The sequence below is a fragment of the Peromyscus eremicus genome, chromosome 1 (assembly GCF_949786415.1).
Source record: "Peromyscus eremicus chromosome 1, PerEre_H2_v1, whole genome shotgun sequence".
Lineage (NCBI taxonomy): Eukaryota > Metazoa > Chordata > Mammalia > Rodentia > Cricetidae > Peromyscus > Peromyscus eremicus.
In genome coordinates, this window is record NC_081416.1 from 79,494,715 (window position 1) to 79,517,240 (window position 22,526).

The 22,526-nt window shown below is 40.7% G+C and overlaps 2 protein-coding genes across 3 annotated transcripts in view; one reads left to right on the forward strand and one right to left on the reverse strand.

The window, feature by feature from the left end:
- The window catches only part of Rbbp6 (RB binding protein 6, ubiquitin ligase), a 32,669-nt gene extending 20,195 nt beyond the window's left edge, over positions 1 to 12,474 (reverse strand). For both annotated transcript variants that reach the window (XM_059267333.1, XM_059267323.1), the window contains exons 1-3: positions 11,196 to 12,474; positions 5,845 to 5,944; positions 3,192 to 3,228 (exon numbers count right to left, since the gene is read on the reverse strand). In XM_059267333.1, the coding sequence (XP_059123316.1) occupies positions 3,192 to 3,228; positions 5,845 to 5,944; positions 11,196 to 11,361 (303 nt within the window). In that variant the 5' untranslated portion in view covers positions 11,362 to 12,474. The remainder of the gene's footprint in view (positions 1 to 3,191; positions 3,229 to 5,844; positions 5,945 to 11,195) is intronic.
- Positions 11,626 to 21,305, forward strand: LOC131907476 (beta-1,4 N-acetylgalactosaminyltransferase 2-like). Its single transcript, XM_059258761.1, is given in 3 exon segments — positions 11,626 to 12,131; positions 12,309 to 12,683; positions 20,192 to 21,305. Coding segments are annotated over 3 exon segments (1,995 nt in total).
- Positions 21,306 to 22,526: the final 1,221 nt, after the last annotated feature.

The following is a 22,526-nucleotide window of genomic DNA, read 5'->3' on the forward strand; positions in this document are numbered from 1 at the left end:
AAAATAAATCTTACAAATACCTTCAGTTTAGTCTGATGGGTACTATTCCTGAGATGTTTATTTAGACAAATGGCTCTTTGTTCCACACGTAAGCACGGCAGAGTTCATCAGGTGCTAACCCCACATTTCTAATGCATAACCACTAACACATAAGCAAGGGCTCTCTTGCTTGGCTCTTAAGAATTTTTTACTTAAGGACTAATCCCAAGAAGCAGAAAAAAGAAATTAGGAAAAATATATAAAGATTTTTATCCAGAAGAAAGCCTAACCGACTCAGGTTTATTTTTAAAAGGGCTACGTTTTAAATCACCAGGAATTACTGTAACATAGGTGACAAAGGTCTAAATTGTTGCTAACCCAATCAAATCCACTCTGTAACTAATGCTATCATTGTTTTGCTTTCTTCTACTTCTTTTTATCATGGACTTTTTGAGTTCAAAGTGGTTTCCCACAAATTACATTTTAATTATGGTTTTTCCCACCAAATATATCTCTACACTACCTAAGAGGTCAAAGATACCAAAAATTTAGAAAAAAAAGGCACCCAATTTTACATTATAGCAGGGCATTAAGAGATGAGAAAAAATGTCCACAAAGAATGGCTGAAAAATTATGAGGAATTTACATTTCCTAAACCATCAAAAAAAAAAAAAAAAGTGACTTCTTGGTAAAGTACTGTTAAAATGTGCCAAATTTAAAAATGATGTGTACTACAGACATCACTAAGATTAGCCTTCCTTTGTATTAGGACCTTGCTTCTGGAGCAGGTACTGAACATCGTTTTAGGTCAATTACACTCGAATGAAACTGAAAGAACCTACAATGGAATCCCAATGTTTAGTTAGCAGAACATCTAGCTTTGGAGTACCAGATCAACATGGAAGGATGACTAAAGGCTTTGGGGAATAAACAGTCATCTTTGACCAGACTTGGCTTAAATCACCAAAAATATACTGGTATGTGGTGGTCCACACTTGTTATACCAGCACTTGAGGCAGGAGGACTGCCAAGTTCAAGGCTGGCCTGGGCTACATAGCAAATACCAGACCAACTAGAGTTGTTACACAGCAAGACTTGATGTCTTCAAAAAGAAAACAAAAAACCAAGTTGCTTAGGATGTCATAAGTCTGCAATCTCAGCACAGAGCAGGTGAGGCAAAACTCAAGCACGAAGAGGCAACTTCCCATACAGAGGGTAGCCTGAGCTATGAGATCCTGTCTCAAAATACAAAACCAAAATTTATAGGGACAGACTTTTCATAATCAGAATTTCTAAATTTTGCCCAGGGTCTCTATTTTGCTTGTTAATGTGTATAGCCAAACCATCCTTATTCCTAAGTTATGAATACTAATTAGTCAATGAACACATTTCCGTGATTCTAAATGTCAACAAAGCATCCAAGCAAATAAAAGATAGAGACAACAGATTATGTTATGTCTCTATCTCACTTAATTCTACCTAAAAATTAAAACTGTTTAAAACATTAAAAGAAAGAAATCTGAATAAGCTTACAATAAATTTCTTATAAATGTAATACAGACATGCCAGGGAACACACAAGGCTAAAAGAATGTTAACTTTATTTATGAACATGTGATTTGTGTTTATACACATGCTAATAAACAAAAAGGAAATAATTGTCTTCAAGAAATAAAACTTCATCTGAATTAATTTAAATACTATATAAAAATAGTTTATACAAATGTGTTACATTTACTACTACAGTCACCGGGACAGTTTTTCTAATTTGTGCTAGCATTTGGATACACAAAAATCAATTTTAAACCAATCACCAGCAAAACAGAAACTTGGACAGTTTTACAGCATTATGCTTTAAAAAACAAAAAACCCAAAAACAAAAAACCCCAAAAAACAAACAAACAAAAAAACTCAAAAAACCCACCCATATATCCAAATGTGGGAGAAAACCCCCAAACACTGACTTTTTATCTTTGAATCACTGTATTTAGACAGCAACTAAAGGCCATACACTGTAGAGAACAAGTTCAAAGTTGATATATTCTACTTATCATGGTTAAGATCCAATGATCCAAGGTTAGTGAAATGCCTCATACACAATATCAGTAGTACTTAAAAAGAATAAAATGAAACAGCAAGCAATACCCCTGATTTCTAAACAAAAATTTCAATACTGTGTTTTCGTGTACAAGTATTCAGCCTGAGCAGTCAAATGTTTAGAGAACCATCAAGTTACAGAACCAAATTAAGATAGCCCTGTGTTCTGAAGCACCTGTCCCACAATTTAGAAGTGATGCTTTTGCTTAAAAGCTCAAAGCCAAAATAGTGTCACACTATGGGTTAACTGTAATGTAAAAAGATGTTACCCTAGTTAACCAGAGTTGCTTTTGATAAGATACAGCTTCCAATAATCTATAACTAATGCAGCACTTTATATCTTATGAAAAAGGGAAACATTCCAATTTGAATAGACTAGCTTGTGTATGAACTGTACAAAACCATTAAAATCACTGGCATGTTTCTGCACTCTTGGTGGTGGAGATGCAGTTTCAGTCTGCACTGTGTGGAACAAGGGTACACAAAGGACAGGAGCTCACAGGTGCCAAATAAAGCAAGACTGACTAATAAAGCTGCATCAAAAGCCTCTCAAAAGCTCTTTTCTAGGATGTGTTTGAACTTGGAGAAAGGATCAAACAATAATATAAGTTCTGCATGTTGCTAATCCATTTTTGAAAGCCATCAATCAGGCAGGGAAAAAAAACTCTAATAAACTAAGTGAAACAACGTGAAAAGGGCAAAATATACACTCCAAACAATTTTTTTATTGCAAGAAACAAAAAGCACAAAACAGCCTGTACATACATACAAAATACTAACTATAGACAGACAGATGTAGAACATGTTGTCATGTTCTTCAGAGTTAAACCTACACCATCTAAAAAGGATCATACATTACTGTACACCACAGTGTCATACAGGGAGAATGCTATCATATTTAATATGAAACAGTGTAAAGGGCACCAATTACCCATTTCTACAAAGTAACTACAAATTATGCCACATATATCCATATTCAACTGAACTGTCATCAAAATACAATTTATTTACAGTGTGCGCTATGGTCAGTTGGGTATTCTAAATGATTTACTTCACTGAAACATTATAAAGGTAAAAACAATTGTGTAGAAAAAGGGTGATTGTGTTTTTACATACTGCTTTTGTAGTTCCCATCACTGGTTCAGTTCGACTTCTAAAAATAAAACAGAAACAGAAACTAACATTAGCTATTTATGAATTTCATGTATATACATATGTGTGTATTTTTAGTCTCATTTAGCCTAGGCCACTATACAGTCAAGGCCAGATCCTGTTGCCTCTTCCTCTCCATGTGCCAGATTAATATGTGTGCATCACCCCCTGTGACTGCTAATAAATCTTAATACGTATCTCTAATCTCACATCTTTAGGAATACAATTTTCTTTTGATACAAATCAATTTCTGATATAATGAGCAAGAACTTTGATTACTATTTTTGCCACTGCCAAAGGTTTAAAATACATTCATGTTTCTAAAAAAATTTCTTATTGAGGCATTCTGAAAGGTATTATATTTATAAACGTTGTGATTTACTTATAATGGACTGAATAAGTATTCCTTTTTTGCTAAATCTAGATATAAATTTCTACATATCCAATTTCTTAAGCAGACCACTATCGGTAATATGACAGACCTCTATCTGCTGTGCTCAAAAATTAGCTTTCAAATTCAAATAGACAAGGTGATGATTATAATTTTGAAAGTATTTAAAAGCCAAGCAGTGGTGGTACACACCTTTAATTCCACCACTAAGGAGGCAGAGGCAGGCAGGTCTCTGTGAGTTCCAGGCTAGCCTGGTCTACAAGTGAGTTCCAGTTTATAGAAAAGACTGTGTTTCAAAAACCAAACAAACATTTTAAAACAATAGCCAATTATTTATTTATTTTTTTTAAAGATTTATTTATTTATTATGTACACAGAAGAGGGCGCCAGATCTCATTACAGATGGTTGTGAGCCACCATGTGGTTGCTGGGAATTGAACTCAGGACCTCTAGAAGAGCAGTCGGTGCTCTTAACCTCTGAGCCATCTCTCCAGCCCCCAATAGCCAATTATTAAACAAAATTTAAGGTCTCTGGAAGATACAACATAATCTGAAAATATTTTATAAAATCCATTTTATGCTTTTATATTATTGGACAAATTGTTGCTAGAACAACATATAAGCAAACCCCAAATCTCTTTAGTTTAGACAGACTACAAGGGGGACCAGAACTGAGGTCCTAAGTAATAGGCTTTTAAATGCCTAAAGTTTACTGGAGAGAACACTAGATAGCACCTAAAATGAATTTTTAAGTTCCTATGTGATTTTGAACTACTGACAAAAATAACTTGAACTTTCTAGCATTTGCTCAAACTGAGAAGCATTTTATGAAGCAAATATTATAAACAAAAATCCTACATATAAATTAATAAGCAATTTTATATGAAGCAACTTAAGATGTCCAGGAACTTCAAATATCCTTTTCTCAAGAGTTTCTGAATATCAAAAAAAATTCCAGAGATGAAATATATGATACTTGTTTTAATTATTATTTTTGTTTGTGTGTCTGTTTTTTTTTGAGACAAAGTCTCTTTATCATATAGCTATATAATAGGCCTGGGTGTCCTGGTACTTGCTATATATACCAGATTGGCCTATGTAGATCCACTTGTTTCTGCTTCCAAAGTGCTGGGATTAAAGGCATGTGCTACCACATCCTGCTTGATACAAGTCTTTAAAAAGCACAGGTAAGTGTAATTTCATGCTAAAACATAAAAATAATTCTACCCTACTCATGTATTACAGTTCTGCTATCAATATAAAACTTCTCAGATGACCATGCCCAGTGAAGACCTGTAATTTCAGCTTCTCAGGGGGCTGACAGCAGGGTATCAAGTTCAAGGCCATTAGGTCTACAGGGTCAGTTCTACCATCAGCCTGAACAACTTAATAGGATCCTGTCTTAAAATACTAAAAGAAGGAAGAGGTCTATGAATGTGGATCAGGGATAGAGTTCTTCCCTAACATGAGCAAAGGATTAGGTTTAATCCTCAACACTGCATAAATAATAAAGAAAAATTGTTAATGATATAGTTTTGTCTCTTTAATAAATAGAAGCTCTAAATTATTTTTGAGGATTGTCATAATTTTATTTTAATAACAGGTATTCATTCAATGCCAAGAACTATTTAATTCCTAATATACCTCTATAAGTTAGAGGGACAGTTACCACTAGGTATTTATGAGGGACTAGATATAGGATCCTTACTCCCACCCACTGTGGATACCAAAAGGATACGCAAATCATTTATAGAAAACAGCATTCACTTTCATATAAATGATGCAATAAATATTCTGTACCTTAAATCATCTCCAGAAAATGTGATTTAAGTACTTCTGATTCTGTTACTCTGCACTTACTGCAGACACAGAATAGGTGGATAAAAGTTCTGAGAAGTGAGCCAATTGCACTCATAACCCTGAGGGAAATCCTGAGACAGAGGCAATAATTTATCCAAAATGAGGCAGTAAATGAAGTCAAATGAGTCTGACTCTTAGTTTCTATGGCCTTCAAACTAAAGCCTCTTATTGATAAAAAGTTTATATTGGCATTACTTAATATTCATGATGCTGCCAGGAGGAAAATCAGAAAAAAAGGCAACCAAAAAACTCCTACTGCAGCTTTTATGATTAGCACAATAACATTTTAATGTTAGTAAAATGTTTTGAAAACTTAAAAAAAAAAAGCCTATTTTGATAAATGCATGAGCTTTTATAAATACTCACATAACATATGTCTTGCTTGTGGACTTAACACCTCCAATAGGAATTCTTCTGACAATTACTGATGAATTTTTAGGAATTAGTGCATTATCGTCAGTATATTCTGTAAACAAAGAGCCAAATTTCTATTTAGGGATTTGACTAAATACTCAGGATTAAGAAAACTTCAACCAAACATCAGTTTTACAGTAAGTGAGCTTACAGTACAAGAACTCCAAAATGCATGTTCTTTGCATTTAGGTTCCTAGTATTGTTAGAAGAAATATCCCAGTCCTAAGTGGGCTCCTTCAAATGATACAATATAGCTAGTCAGGTCCTAGGCTCTAGGACCTCCACTTTGGGAAACTCAGTCTCCCAGCTCATTTAACCAAGAAAGGCTTAACATGCCAACTATGGGCTATTTGAAATGAGAGTGTACCTTCCTAGTCCATAAGCACGAGCTTCTCATGTAGCATATTACTAGAAAAGACAGGCTAAACATGAAATTATGTTTTATTGCTTTTTTTTTTTTTTTTCTCCCCGTTTTTGAGACAGTGTTTCTCTGCATAGCTTTGGAGCCTGTCCTGGAACTCACTCTGTAGCCCAGGCTGGCCTTGAACTCACGGAGATCTGCTTGCCTCTGCCTCCTGAGTGCTGGGATTAAAGGTGTGTGCCGCCGCCGACACCCCCCCCCCCCCATCTATTGGTTTTTAAAATAAAGAATGGAGAGTGGGTATTATTTTTGATAGAATGTTGTTTTAAAACCCTTCTGAAGAACTTGTGTTTGCAAGTGAAAAGCCAGCCACACACACAAAAACTAAATGAATAGTATTTACTCAGAGGGGGAACAATGTGAGGAAAAATAAATGACACAGAGACTACTGAAATGTTGAAGAAAATTAAAGAATTACATTAAATAAGGTAGAAAAGTATAAACCATATACTGATTTATACTTTGTTTCCATGTAAAAAAGAGAAATCACTGGTGTGTTTTCTGAGAAGCGATGACAATTTATGTCCTAAAAAGACTTGTTCTAGCATCTACATGGGAGACAAACTGAACAGAAACAGTTTGCCATAAGAAGGCTGCCTCTCTGGTGATAGGCAGCATTAGACAGTCACTCATGGACTGAGTATTGCAAAAATGGAGGAAGAACAGGCATGAATTCCTAGGTTTCTAGCTTTTTAGCAAACAGACATCACTTTTTTTTTTTGTTTTTCCTTTTTTTCTTTTTTGGTTTTTCGAGACAGGGTTTCTCTGTGTAGCTTTGCGCCTTTCCTGGAACTCACTTGGTAGTCCAGGCTGGCCTCGAACTTACAGAGATCCGCCTGGCTCTGCCTCCCGAGTGCTGGGATTAAAGGCGTGCGCCACCACCGCCCGGCCAGACATCACTTTTTAAGAAGACTGAGAAATGAGTACTATTTTTCTACTCTATAATTACAATAGTTCTGTAAGAATGAAATTAAGGGGGCCTTAAGTATAATAAGAGTTTAAGTGTAGTAAGAGTTTAAGGAAGGAAGGAGTAAAATTATCAAGTTAAACACACACATACACAATTTAAGAGATGCAAAAATCTCCCTCAATCCCACAAAACAAGACCAGGGTTCGTTTTTCTTTTTCTTTGTTTTGTTTTTTGAGACAGGGTTTCTCTGTGTAACTATGTGTCCTAGCTATTCTGAAACTCATAGACCAGGCTGGCCTGGAACTCAGAGATCTATCTGCTTCTGCCTCCTCATTGCTGGGATTAAAGACGTGTGCTACCACTGCTGGGCCAGGGTTCACTCCTAATGTCACTTGCCTCACTTAAGGTACCTAACACAAATTTAGTATTCCTTTTCTACAGCAAACTGTCCAACCAAGAGTTCTTTAGTGTGTTTTCAGTTGTTGACTATGTCTCACAGGCATCCAATCAAGAGTGATGCAATTTCCTCAATGTAGGCATGTAAGGCTATCATTATCTTGGACAGTCCCCAAATTCCAAGAAAGATGAGTAAGAAAAATCAGAAGCAGGAAATTGGAGGATTTTTAATAAGTTTAACAATTCTAGAACTCAAACTTAAGTGTCAAACATTTGGCTGTTTCTTTACATCTTAACAAACCTTAAGTGTATTCACAAAACCTTTAAAAAACAACTTATTAGTAAGGTGGGGTGGTGACAAGCCTACATACATTTCCAGTACTCAGGAGTCTGAGGCAAGGCGATTGCCACTGAGTTCAAGGCTAATCTTCCATACAACAAGATCTTGTTAAGTAAACAAAGACAACTGAATTTGATCAACACAGTGCTGTATTATAGTACTAAAAGGGTGCTCCAATACCCTCAAATACAGGGTTCTAGCTGTCCAATTAAGGATTTGCATTTATGATGGTTTCCTAAGCCCAAGAGAGTCTGACTCTTAACTCCTTAAAAAGCAGTTCCTCTAGATTCAAAAGGCTCAGGGGATGGAGATTTAGCTCAGTGGCAGAGCATTTGCCTCAGCTCTCTGAGAAGAAAAAAAAGGCTTACCAGTATGAATTTTATCTAAAAACAGAAAAGTCATGGATGGATTGAAAAAGATGAATGTAAGGAATGGACAGCCAGAATAAGGATAAAAACAAACAAGAAAACCCCTCATATTCATCTTCCAAATCAATCAAGTTCATTTAGTATGAAGGTTACCAGGTGAATGGGAGGATCAGTATAAAAACAAAATTTTCTCCAAAGATCATTTGGAACTCATTGTAAAATAACAGTCTAGAAACAAGCAGGCTTAAGTCCTAAACAAAACTTTGACACAAACATTTTAGTTTTACCAAAGGTTTAAGGTCCTTGATACCTGACAGATTTCCAGAACTAAAGGAATGTTTTACAGAAACAATGCAGATCAGTAATTTAAACTTACTAAAAATCATCCACTTTAATCTTTCTTCTTGGGTCTAGACTCCGGGCACTCTCTAAGAAACTCTAAGTACAGTAAGCATTTATTTCGCAACCTTTAATTCACTAGATGGTTCTAAACCAAGTAGAATTCTCACTCAACTGCCTTGTAAAACTGGGTCCATGTCTGTACCCTACCAGCATGCCTGGTGCTTGGTGCCTTTGGAGCCAGAGGGCTTCAGATCTCAGAACTGAAGTTCCGAGTTTTGAGTTTTGAATTCCCACGTGGGCCCTGGCAATAGAAGTGGGTTCCTCTGCAAGGGCAGTAAGCACTCTTGACAGCCAGAACCATCTCTCCAGCTCTGTAAGTTTCTGTACCACTATCAACCCCCTTCCCACACGCCCAATCTGAGTGAGTACATAAAACAAAGAAAGCTCCCACAACTCTTTCTTAAGGAACCTAACATCAAACTTTCTCCAGTTAAGGGCAGAATAAGAAAACATGCTGTGGGGCAAATAACTTCCCTGCATTTCAGGTTGTGGATTGTATGTCCTAAACTAGAAAAAAATAATACAAAGTCACAAAATGTCAATTTGTGGACAAGAATTCTTAAATCACAACTTACTCCAGTCTAAAAGCTGCCTTTAACCTATGGTTGGCAGCAAGATGGATAAAGCCTAGTTTTAAATGATTCAACCATACAATACTGAAATGAAAATAAAACCTATATAGTAGATGATAATTGTAAGTGGCTAATATCCCTAATTTCATCTTTCCTCTCATTCATAAAGATGCATTTATATAGCAATGCAGCCAATAATTCTTAAAAAACCATGTGTTTTGTAAAGTAGACTTCAATACTTTGGCTGTTTTGGTGGACTTCTTAGCTGTTTATTTCTTAGCCACAAACACCTTTCCTCTTCCAAAGTAGTGAGAAATTACAGAAAAATACAGTTACCCAAAGGGAAGGAAGTAGACAATATTCTTTTGGCATTATAATGATGCATGTCTACATTACAAATGAAAAATTGGTATTCTACATGACAAGATTTAGTCTACCTAACAACTACAGGCTAATAAGATGAGACCATCCCCCAAAACTTTAAATAAAAAAACCCATGCCACACCTTGTATCAAATTTAACTTGGTGGAGCACGCCTTTAATCCCAGGACTCAGGAGGCAGAGGCAAGTTGATTTCTGTGAGCCAGAGGAAAGCTTGGTCTATGTGCAGAAGTCCAAGCCAATGAGGGCTACATAGTAAGACCATGTCACAAACAAAATAACCCCATTTTCTTATCAGTAAATGTCAGAAGTCTGATCTACTAAAACCCACCCATCTGCATTACTATTCTGAGAAAAAGAAACCAAAACAAGTTCAGAGTCAGAAGATACATCCACCACTCAAATCCCAATATTATTATTTTTGCAGGGGTGGTGTCATACCCCTTTAATTCCAGCACTCAGGAGGCAGAGGTGAGTTCAAGGTGGTGCACACCTTTGATCTCAGCACTAGGAAGGCAGAGGCAGGCAGATCTGAGTTGAGACCAGCCTGGTAAACAGTCAGTTCCAGGACAGCCAAGGCTGTTACACAGAGAAACCCTGTCTCAAAAAGAAATAAAAACAAGTCCTAATACTATCTTTAAAATTAAGAATTCAAGGATTATAACCAGTGGCATACTTGTATTCACACATGGTAGCACTCCACTATTTTTCAGAAACCTAATTCACATCAACCCAGGGCCTTGCACTCTGAAGCTTTCCAGAATTGCTAAGAGTTAATGTGACGAACTAAGAGTTTACCCTACTTCTGGGTGTGGTCTAACACCTGCATTCTCCACACTTGGGATGCTCAGGCAGAGGGACCGTTGGGGTTGGAGATTAGTCTGGGCTACAGAATTCAACTTTTGAGTACGTATCAATAATTCTGACATTACACCACAGAGTGGTCACATCGAACATTTTATATTCCAAAAAAAAAAAAAAAAAAAAACGATTCCAACTCTGATTAAATTCTCAAAAATACCTCCTTTCTACAAGCAACCCCATATAAATAAATAAAAGGGGGCATGCAATTTGCTGTTAACTTCAAATCAATGTTAGGTGTCTTCAAACAAGTTACATCTACTGCTTCTTTAACAAATGAGAAAAAAAAACTTCGTCTCCTGACGGAAAAAAAACAAGTTAGGGAATGTCACAAGGCAAACCCCCAACAGACTTGGATAACCACCCTTTCGATTCTCAATCCCTCCCCACTGGTAAAATTCAATATAGTAAAGGGAGGGGAGCACATTTGAGAAAAACCAGATTAAATACGTTTTTGGATTAGCCTGCTACAGATGACCCCAGCATTCCGAAGGCAAACAGGCCAGTTAAACTCCAAGGTCGGGTGCTGCAATCCTTAGCTATCAATGAAATGCTGTGTATTACAACGAATAGGAATGGAAGTAAGGCTTAACAAGCAACTTACAATGCCCACCTCGACCCAATAAATACCTGCGGCCCATGTGCCTCTTACCTTCTTTCGTCTGCGCGTTGGTGATCTGCAGATCGCTATCGGCAGCTTTCAGCTTTTCTCTCCCCATAATCTGCTTCTTTAAGTCGCAGAGGGAGATATGGAGCCCATCAAAGGTGACGGTGTCATAGTTGAGTTTAGAGGAAAATTTATAGTGCACACAGGACATTGTGGCAAAGGATTCCTAAGGTTCAGCGAGGAGACGTGGACACTCTCAATATATGTATATTTATAAACTTAAGAGCAAAATATGTACACACACAAAACACTCAAAAGACAACGAAGGACCCTAAGGCCTCAAATTAAATACCCCCCAACCACAAGCGGGGGTTCGTGAGAACAATAATCCGGAACCCCCCCCGTACTCAGAATCGCTTCATGTGGGAGGAGCAGGACGGGAAAAGGGGCAATCGAGGATCCGCCAACCGGCACAATGTCACCCGGCTGGGTCCCCCTCGCTCATGCTAAGGGCCGGCAGGAGACAGGGCAGGCGGTGCAGTCAGTAGCGGTCAGTCCACACGTTAGAGTCCGAATGACCCCGCGGGGTCAGGGGTCCATAGCGGCCGCACCTCCCGGCAGGTCTCTCTCCGTGGATGGGGGTGACCCAGGCCCCGGGAGAAGGTTGCGGGGAGAGGGCCTAGGCCCGGAGTCCACGAGCGGCCTCTCGCCTCCTCCCGGCTTCCGGACGACCGGCGTCGGCGTCCCCAGGCCCAGGCCCCCACCGCACACACACCCTGGCGCCTGCTCCCCGGAGGCCACGAGCGGCCCGCGGCCTAGGCCGAGATCGCGCGATCGGCGGAGGAGAGGCCTTCCAGCGGCCGCCCGGTTCGGCTCCGCCTCCCCCCCGCCGCCGCGCCGCCTCCTGACACAAAGCCGGTGCGGGGCCCAGCTAGGCCGCGAGGCCCTTCCTCACCACCCCGGGCCCCGGCCGACAGCTTCGTAGGCCCCGGGGACACTGCCGAGGCTGCCCGACTCTTCCTCTTGCTGCTCCTCGCGCTGCTCCCGCTCCTGTCGCCTCTGAGCCCACGACCGCGTCGGGAAGCCCGGAAACGGTCGGGCGGCGGCGAGGGCTTCGCTGGATTGCCTCTTTCCTTTTTTTTTGTTCTGCCCCCCCAGGCCGCTCTCCGGCCCGCACCGCGCGCCGGCGACACCTCCGCGCCAGGAACTATGGCGGACGCGGCCTGGCTTCGGGCGAGCGCCCCCACTCCGGGGTCTCTTAAGCAGAGACAGCACGGGCGGCGCACGCGAGGCGGGGCTTGGGCGTGCGCCGATAGGCGGGCCGGGGGCGGGGCCGTTGCGTCACAAAGCGCACCGGCCCGCCCACGTGACCTCGCGCTTTGTGACTCGGAGCGTGGAACCTGAAGCAACGCGGAGAACGGGAGGAACTACGCGCGTCGGGAGGGAGGGGGAGGCGGACTGTCCTACTGGGCCAGCCTGGAAGGGGCGCTCACCGCAGCCGCGGCTCAAACTGCGGAGGGGGCGTACCCAGGGGTGAGCAGCCGATTCCACCGACCGCGAGTCTTGTCACTGTGATGGCTGCTGCGCCAGCGCTCGCCAACTCCCCTCCCAACAGCCTGCCTACCCTGAACTAATCAAACGCGCCTGGGGAGACGACAGACCATCATCACCACCAAAAGCGTCTAAGAGAGGTGTCCGGCTCTTACCGTGTGCGAGGCACCGCGCTGACCGCTGACGTTTGCAGCTCCGGGGCCCAGTTGTCTGGGTCTGAAGTTAGCCCTGGGGCTTTGATGTAACGCCTGTCTTCCAAGACGCTGTCAGAGAGAGAATAAAGGATTTGCTGGGTAGCCGTGGATTAAATCCATGAATATATTTCCATATTTAAGACCACGCCAGGCACATTTGTGTCTCAATAGAGGTGGCAAATTAACAACAGCAAAAATTATCACCAATGTATTTGCCTAAAGCCACAGCGGTGTACTTTTTGAGTTTTCAAAGAAGGGAGTGATTGCCCCGGTGCAGGGTCCTAATCCCGTTTTTAATAACAGGCGCCAGGAACTTTATCTAAAAGTCCCTTGGAAGGGTTGGCTGGCATTCCTTTTCTCATGTGGCATGAGGACGTATTGCATCTATAAATTCATAAATAATAAAATTACTCTAAAACCGTAACAATTACTATAATTTACATTGTCTGATGCCCAGCTTCTCTAATTTTACAGGCTAGGCTCAGAGAAATTGCACAACTGAAAACAAAATCATACATCCAAGAGGTGGCAGAGTTTCCAGAAACTTCCTAAATACCTATGTCCTGAATTCTGGCAGAATTTGGTTTAAATCAATCATCTTGTCAGAGAACCCCTCCTAAGGCCATCTAATTTAATTAAGATAGTCACCAGTGTTGGTCTCCGTTTATCGCAATCATCAGTTTAGTCTCAGTCATTAACTTATTTTCTTCTTAGCAGTTATCAGTAGCTGACAAGTTCTATACCTGTTTGTTCTTTTGGGTTTATTATTATGATGATGATGATAATGATGAATTTTTTTTTTACTTGTTTATTCTGGTCTCACTGTAGCCAAGACTGGCCTTGTACTCACAATTTTCTTGCCTCAGGCCCCTGAATGCCAGGATTGCGATGTTTGTTTGTTTATTTATTTATTTATTTTTGGTTTTTTCAAGACAGGGTTTCTCTGTGTAGTTTTGGTTCCTATTCTGGATCTCTCTCTCTGTAGACCAGGGTGGCCTCTAACTCAGAGATCCGCCTGGCTCTGCCTCCCAGTGCTGAGATTAAAGGCGTGCACCACTGCCGCCCAGCACGGTTTATTTTTTTGTTCATTGGTCTTTCTCATTCTCTCAGTTAAGAAAATGGATTTTGCCCCGATTTTGCCACATTCCCCAGTCTTGAAAGAGTATCCGGATACTGTACATACTCTGTGATAGACTTTCGAATAATTAGATACATTTTGATTTATCTATAGAAAGACTGTGGCAATACGATGTTAGGGAACCATCAAGGATAACCCCAGAGACAGAAGCACAGCTTAAATAAGTCACTTACAGGTTAATTTTCATAAGTAGTAAGCTTCTCTCTCCTTTACCTTTCTTTGATAATTCAAAGTTTCTTGCTATATGGTCCACTTCAGCGTGGCTTTTTCTTAAAAACCTGGGTGAATGTGGTACCCATGTACTTGAGAGGGAGAGGCGGGCAGTTCTCTGTGACTTCCGGCCCAGCCTAGTCTACATAGTGTCTTCTAGGCTAACCAGAGCTACATAATGAGACTTTGTCTCAAAAAAAAAAAAAAAATTGAGCCAGAAAGGAAGAGCCTGTGTCTCATCTTTGGTGAGGGGTAAGGGAGTAAGTGTGGATGGTTGTGGCAAGAATCACACCTCTTGAAAGAAAAACTAAGAAAGACAATAAGTCATCCCGATAGTCACTCAGCCTAGATGGCACATCTCAAGCCATCTCTACACTATAGTTAATTCCTTTACCAAATCCAGCAGCTGATCCATGAGCCATGACCTGGGTTAGCAGAATCTAATCAGGAAGAATTTTTTAAAATGTCTTTATTTTTATTTTATGTGCATTGATGTTTTGCCTGCATGTATGTCTGTGTGGGGGTGTCAGATCTTGGAGTTACAGACAGTTGTGAGCTGCCATGTGGGCACTGGGAATTGAACCCGGGTCCTTTGGAAGAGCAGCCAGTGCTTTTGACCACTGAGCCCTCTCTCCAGCCCCCCGAGGAGGAGTCTGTGTCTCTGGGAAGCTTGCAGTCAGTAGGATATGCTGCAGCTGATCTACTCTCCCTCAGAGACTTAGCTTCCTGGGTTTACAGATGCGCTGAATGGGAAGCATAGAGCTGCCACATACATTTCCTCTTTTTGTATATATTTCTTGTTTTGTTTTTTACCATTTTGCTTTAGTGTGGTATATTTGTTACAATTGAGGAACTGCTATTAATGTATTATTATTAGCGAAAGTCCATAATTTACATCCCCATTACTCTGTGTTGTACAGTCTATGGTTTTGTTTTGTATAGAGGATCACACCCAGGGCCTCCTGAATGCCAACTTGGCTCTGTTCCACTGAGCCTCATCACCAGCCCCCATTCTGTGGCTTGACAAGTATGTGGCTAACATAGTCCACCTTCACAGCCCCAAAGTCCCCCATACTCTACCTCTTTAGTCTATTCTTCCCACCACCCTCAAACTCTTGCAGCTACTATCTTTTTACTGGTTTCATAGTCTGGCCTTTTCTAAAATGTCACATAGTGAGAACCACATAGATTGCTTACATGTAAGGCCTTTGGGTCTCTTCCCAGCAACACAGAAAACACGTTTTGTTACAATTTTTTCAGACTTTGTTTTTGAGACAGGGTCTCATGTTGCCTGGGTTGTTCTTCAACTTGCTTTAGAGCCACTGATGACCTTGAACTTTTTTTTTCCAGATAGGATTTCACTATGTAGCCCTGGCTGTCCTGGAACTCACTTTGGAGACCTGGCGGGCCTTGACTTCACAGAGCTCCACCTGCCTCTGCATCCCTAGTGCTGGGATTAAAGGCATGCAACACCAAGACCTGGCCAGACCTTGAACTTTTGATCTTCCAGCTTCTACTTTCCAGGTGCTGGGATTGCTGGCACAACCTGGGATGTAGATGGTGCTTGAACCCAGGACTTTGTGCATGCTTGGCAAACACACTGCCCACTGAGCTTTGTCCCCAGCCTGGATTTCATTATTCTACATCAGTTACCAGAAAAACAAGAAACTTTCATTTCTCTTTTACTCACACTATCAAGTGTTAGTATTTTTAAATCTTTATTTATTTATTATTTGTGTGGAATCAAAGAGAGGAGACATGCACCTGCCTTGGTACGTATGTGGAAGTCAGAGAACAACTTTCAGTTGGGTTGGGCTCTGGAGATTGAAGGCCATATTTATGTAGCAAGCATTTTTATTCACTGAGACATCTCATACCCAAACATTCATTTTATTTTATTTTATTTTATCTTTTTTCTATTATCAGCTTGATACAGTACAAATTGGGCGTGGTATCAATACATGTAAATCCCACTGGGGATGTGGAATGCAAGAAGATCAGCAGTTCAGGGGCATTCGTTGTAATAGGGTTTTCTAGAGCAGCAGAACTTACAGAATGAATCACTCTCTTTATATATATATATATATATATATATATATATATATATATATATACACATATATAATATAAAATATACAAAGGGTATTTATTAGCATGACTTACAGGCTATGGTCCAGCTAATCCAAGAAAGTCCAAGAATCCAGAAGTTGCTCGGTCCACAAAGCTCAAGCTCAATGTCTCAATCAATCTTCAGTAGAATCAGGAATCCTGAAGTAGGCTTTAATGTCATCAAAGGAATGGACTTGCTAGCAAGGAAAGAGCAAGCAGGCAAAGAGCAAAAGTTTCCTTCTTCCACATCCATATATAGGCTTTCAGCAGAAGGTGTGGCACAGATTAAAGGCGGGTCTTCCAACCTCAAGATCCGGATTAGAAGCAGATCTTCATCTATTTTTTTTTTTCTAGGCAGGATTTCTCTGTGTAGCTCTGGCTGTTCTGGAACTCACAGTGTAGACCAGGCTGGCCTTGAACTCACAGAGATCTGCCTGCCTCTGCCTCCCAAGTGCTGGATTAAAGGTGTGAGCCACCACAGCTGGGCATACAAATGAGATTTTAAAAAATGGCTGATGAGCCATCTTCTAAGTCCAACCTGTTTATAAGAAAGGTGTGAATGAGAATGGATCTGAACATTCTTCCCAAGGCCAACCCTGGGCCCAGCTGCCCATCCTGCAAAACCCAACAACTTGGAGGTGCTGGTGAGATTGCCCTACTGATCAACCTGCTCAGCTGAGATCCATTCAGGACAGGTTTTAGAAGCCTACAGCTTGCAGTCTGAGGAAACAAGATCAGCTGAGGAGTTGATGAGCGAGCAAAACGTGACCTGAGAATGCCCAGTCACCAAACCAGATCACCAGAAATCTCATGGAAACTGAATAATGCCCACCTGAAGCACCAATGGGTCAAGGAGGAAATAAAGAAAAAAATCAAAGATTTCCTAGAATTCAACAAAAATGAAAGTACAGCATACCCAAATATGGTGATATTTTATTTGTGCTGAAATGTGATTTTATTTGTATGTTAATAAATAAAGTTGCCTGGGGGTCAGAGCTAAAAGCAAGCCATTTAGCAGAAGTCCGAGGTGGTGGCACACGCCCTTAATCTAATCACGTGGCAGGTAGAGTCTCTGTGTGTTCAAGGACACAACCAAGTGGTGACCCGAACCTTTAATCTCAGTACGAACCATAGAGACCTGGAGGTCTGTATAGACAGGCAGTGATGAGAAAATCATGAGGCTGAGTTTAAAGCCAATGAGAAGGTAGAACAGAAAGGCAATAAAAAGACAGGTCACACAGGAGACAGTCTCTCTCTCAGGGGAAGGACAGCAGCAACTGGTAAGCTAAAGGCTTCACTAGTGCTCTGATCTTTTGGGCTTTTAACTCTGCATTTGGCTCTGTGTTTCTTATTTAATAAGACAGTTTAGAATTTCATCTACACCCAAACTCATGGGACACAATGAAAGCAGTGCTAAGAGGAAACTTCAAGCACTAAATGCACACAAAAAGAAGTGGGAGAAATCTTATACCAATGACTTAACAGCACAACTGAAAGCTCTAGAACAAAAAGAAACAAACTCACCCAGGAGGAATAGATGCCAGGAAATAATCAAATTGAGGGCTGAAATCAATGAAATAGAAACCAAGAGAATAATACAAAGAATCAATGAAACAAAGAGTTTGTTCTTTGAAAAAAAAAATCAACAAGATAGACAAACCCCTAGCCAAATTAACCAAAAGGCAAAGAGAGAGCACCAAAATTAACAAAATCAGAAAAGAAAAAGGAGACGTAACAACAGACAATGAGGAAATCCAGAGAATTATCAGGTCATATTTCAAAAATGTGTATTCCACAAAATTGGAAAATCTGAAAGAAATGGACAATTTTCTGGATAGATACCACACACCCAAGTTAAATCAAGACCAGATAAACTTTTTTTTTTATTTTTTATTTTTTGGTTTTTTTTGAGACAGGGTTTTTCTGTGTAGCTTTGCACCTTTTCCTGGAACTCGCTTTGGAGACCAGGCTGGCCTCAAACTCACAAAGATCCACCTGCCTCTGCCTCCCAAGTGCTGGGATTAAAGGCGTGTGCGACCACCTCCCGGCTCAGATAAACTATTTAAACAGACCAATAATCCCTGAAGAAATAGAAACAGTCATTAAAAGTCTCCCAACCAAAAAAAGTCCAGGCCCAGATGGTTTCAGTCCAGAATTCTACCAGAATTTCAAAGAGGAGCTAATTCCAATACTCTTCAAATTGTTCCACACAATAGAAACAGAAGGAACATTACCAAACTCTTTTTATGAGGCTACAGTTACCTGATACCCAAACCACACAAAGATGCAACGAAGAAAGAGAATTACAGACCAATCTTCCTCATGAACATTGATACAAAAATACTCAACAAAATATTGGCAAACCGAATCAAAGAACACATCAAAGAAATTATCCACCATGACCGAGTAGGTTTCATCCCAGGGATGCAAGCATGGTTCAACATACAAAATATGTCAATGTAATACACCATATAAACAAACTGAAAGAAAAAAAACACATGATCATCTCATTAGATGCTGAAAAAGCCTTTGACAAAATCCAACACCCTTTCATGATAAAGGTCTTAGAGAGATAAGGAATACAAGGAACATACCTAAACATAATAAAGACAATTTACAGCAAGCTGACAGCCAACATTAAATCAAACAGAGAGAAACTCAAAGTGATTCCATTAAAATCGGGAACAAGACAAGGCTATCCACTCTCCCCATATTTATTCACTATAGTACTTCAAGTTCTAGTTAGAGCAATAAGACAACAAAAAGAGATCAAGGGGATACAAATTGGAAAAGAAGAAGTCAAACTTTCACTATTTGCAGATGATATGATAGTATACATAAGTGACCCCAAAAATTCTATCGGGGAAATCCTACAGCTGATAAACTCCTTCAGTAAAGGGCAGGATACAAGATTAACTCAAAAAAGTCAGTAGCCTTCCTATACACAAATGATAATAGGGCTGAGAAAGAAATCAGAGAAACACCACCCTTTACAATAGCCACAAATAATATAAAATACCTTGGGGTAACACTAACTAAACAAGTGAAGGACCTGTATGATAAGAACTTTAAGTCTCTAAAGAAAGAAATTGAAGAAGATATCAGAAAATGGAAAGATCTTCAATGCTCATGGATAGGCAGGATTAACATAGTAAAGATGAAATCTTACCAAAAGCAATCTACAGATTCAGTGCAATCACCATCAAAATCCCAACACAATTCTTCACAGACTTAGAAAGAACAATACTCAACTTCATATGGAAAAACAAAAAAACCCAGGACAGCTAAAAGAATCCTGTATAATAAAACAACCTCTGGAGGCATCACCATTCCCTGACCTCAAGCTCTACTATAGAGCTATAGTAATAAAAACAGCCCTGTACTGGCATAAAAACCAACATACGGACCAATGGAAGTGAATTGAAGACCTTGACATTAATCCACACACATATGAACACCTGATTTTTAACAAAGAAGCCAAAACTATACAATAAAAAAAGAAAGTATCTTCAACAAATGGTGCTGGCATAACTGGATGTCAACATGTAAAAGATTACAAATAGATCCATATCTGTCACCATGCACAAAACTCAATTCCAAGTGGATCAAAGACCTCAACATAAATCCAGTTACACTGAACTTGATAGAAGAGAAAGTAGGAAGTACTCTTGAACACATTGGCACAGGAGACCACTTCCTAAATATAACACCAGTAGCACAGACACTGAGAGCAACAATTAATAAATGGGACCTCTTGAAACTGAGAAGCTTTTGTAGGACAAAAGACATGGTCAATAAGACAAAAAGACGATCATACTCCATTGTTGCTTTCCATTCAGTAGCAGGACCATCTGGAAGGGGCTGTGTGAGTTCACAGAACCCAAAGCTGAGGGCCTCCAGTACGAAGGGCTGGATGCCCCAGTCTATGAGGTCACCCTGAGAGTTTCTCTGGGGACACTAAACACCCTTGCTGATGTCCCAGACAATGTGGTGCAGGGCAGAGGCCAGAAGCAGCTGACCATTTCCACCAGTGACCAGAAGCTCCTGAATTTCATCCTTCAGCATGGGACATACACCAGCAAGGTATACCAGCTTCACAAGGTGGACATGGTGAGTTTGGAGTCCAAGTCCTCAGTGGCCAAGTTTCCAGTGACCATCAACCAACCTATTGTACCCAAGTTGTATGACCCTGGACCTGAGAGGAAGCTCAGGAACCTGGTGACCATTGCCACCAAGACTTTCCTCCGTCCCCACAAGCTTAAGATCCTGCTGCAGAGTATTTGAAAATATTACCCAGACTTAACTGTGATTGTGGCCGATGACAGCAAGGAGCCCCTGGAAATTAAAGATGACTTCATGGAGTATTACTCTAGGCCCTTCAGGAAGGGCTGGTTTGCTGGTAGGAACCTGGCCATCTCACAGGTGAACACTAAATACGTCCTCTGGGTGGATGATGACTTTCTCTTCGACAACAAAACCAAGATTGAGGTACTGGTGGATGTCCTGGAGAAAACGGAACTGGATGTGGTTGGTAGCAGCGCACAGGGAAATGCGTTCCAGTTTAGGCTGTTGTTGGAGCAGAGCGAGAAGGGGGGCTGTCTTCACCAGAGGTGGGGAGGGTTCCAGGCCCTCGATGGCTTCCCCAGATGCATGGTGACCAGCGGTGTCGTAAACTTCTTCTTGGCTCACACAGAACAACTCCGAAGAGTTGGTTTTGATCCTCGCCTACAACGAGTGGCTCACTCAGAGTTCTTTGTTGATGGGCTGGGGAGCCTGTTGGTGAGCTCGTGCCCAGAGGTGACTGTACAGCACCAGTCACGGGAACCATGGAAGGATCCAGACATGGCTGCCATGGAGAAGTCTTATAACACATACCGGGCCAACATCAATGCTCAGGTTCAATTCAAGCTAGCTCTCCACTACTTCAAGAACTATCTGCAGTGCTCCACTTAGACATTCGAGGAACAGGAAACCCAATAAACAAAAGAGATTGGCTGTGGGCAACACAAATAGTAGTACTGGCCATTAGGGATACCAAAGACAGACTCCTCTAACAGGAGGAGCAGGGAGCAAACCAGCTGGTAGCTGGAGCAAGGGATATGGATAACTCAGTCACTGAGTTATTCAGTTAGAAGACATTAGAAACAGGCTACTGTGGAACAATCTTTGTATACTGTAAATATGTATTGCTTTCGTTGTTAATAAAAAGCTGATTGGCTGATAGCTGGGCAGGAAGAAATTAGGTGAGACAGCCTGACACAGAGAGAATGCTGGGAGAGGAAGGGCAGAGTCAAAGGAGTCACCAGCCAGATGCAGAGGGAGCAGGAGATAAATGTGCCATGCTAATAAAGGTACCTCCACATGACAGAGTGTAAATAAGGAATATGGGTTAACTTAAAATGTAAGAGCTAGTTAGTAATAAGCCTGAGCTATTGGCCGAGCATTTGTAATTAAAAAAAAAAAGACAAAAAGACAACCTACAGATTGGGAAAAGACCTTTACCAACCCCACATCTGACAGAGGACTGATCTCCAAAGTATATGAAGAACTCAAGAAACTAGACATCAAATTACTGAACAATCCAATTAAAAAATGGGCTAAAGAGCTAAATAGAGAATTCTCAAAAGAAGAATCTCAAATGGCTGAAAGACATTTAAGGAAATGCTCAACATCCTTAGTCATCAGAGAAATGCAAATCAAAACGACTCTGAAATACCACCTTACACCTGTCAGAATGGCTATGCTCAAAAACACTAATGACAGTCTATGTTGGAGAGGATGCGGAGCAAAGGGAACACTCTTCCACTGTTGGTGGGAATGCAAACTTGTACAACCACTGTGGAAATCAGTATGGTAGTTTCTCAGAAAATTGGGAATCAATCTACCTCAAGACCTAGCCATACCACTCTTGGGCATATACCCAAGGAATGCTCACTCATACCACAAAGATACATGCTCAACTATGTTCATAGCAGCATTATTCGTAATAGCCAGAACCTGGAAACAACCTAGATGCCCATCAACTGAAGAATGGATTAAGAAAATGTGGTACATATACACAATGGAGTACTACTCAGCAGAGAAAAACAATGACAGTATGAAATTTGCAGGCAAATGGATGGAACTAGAAAATATCATCCTGAGTGAGGTAACCCAGACCCAGAAGGACAAACA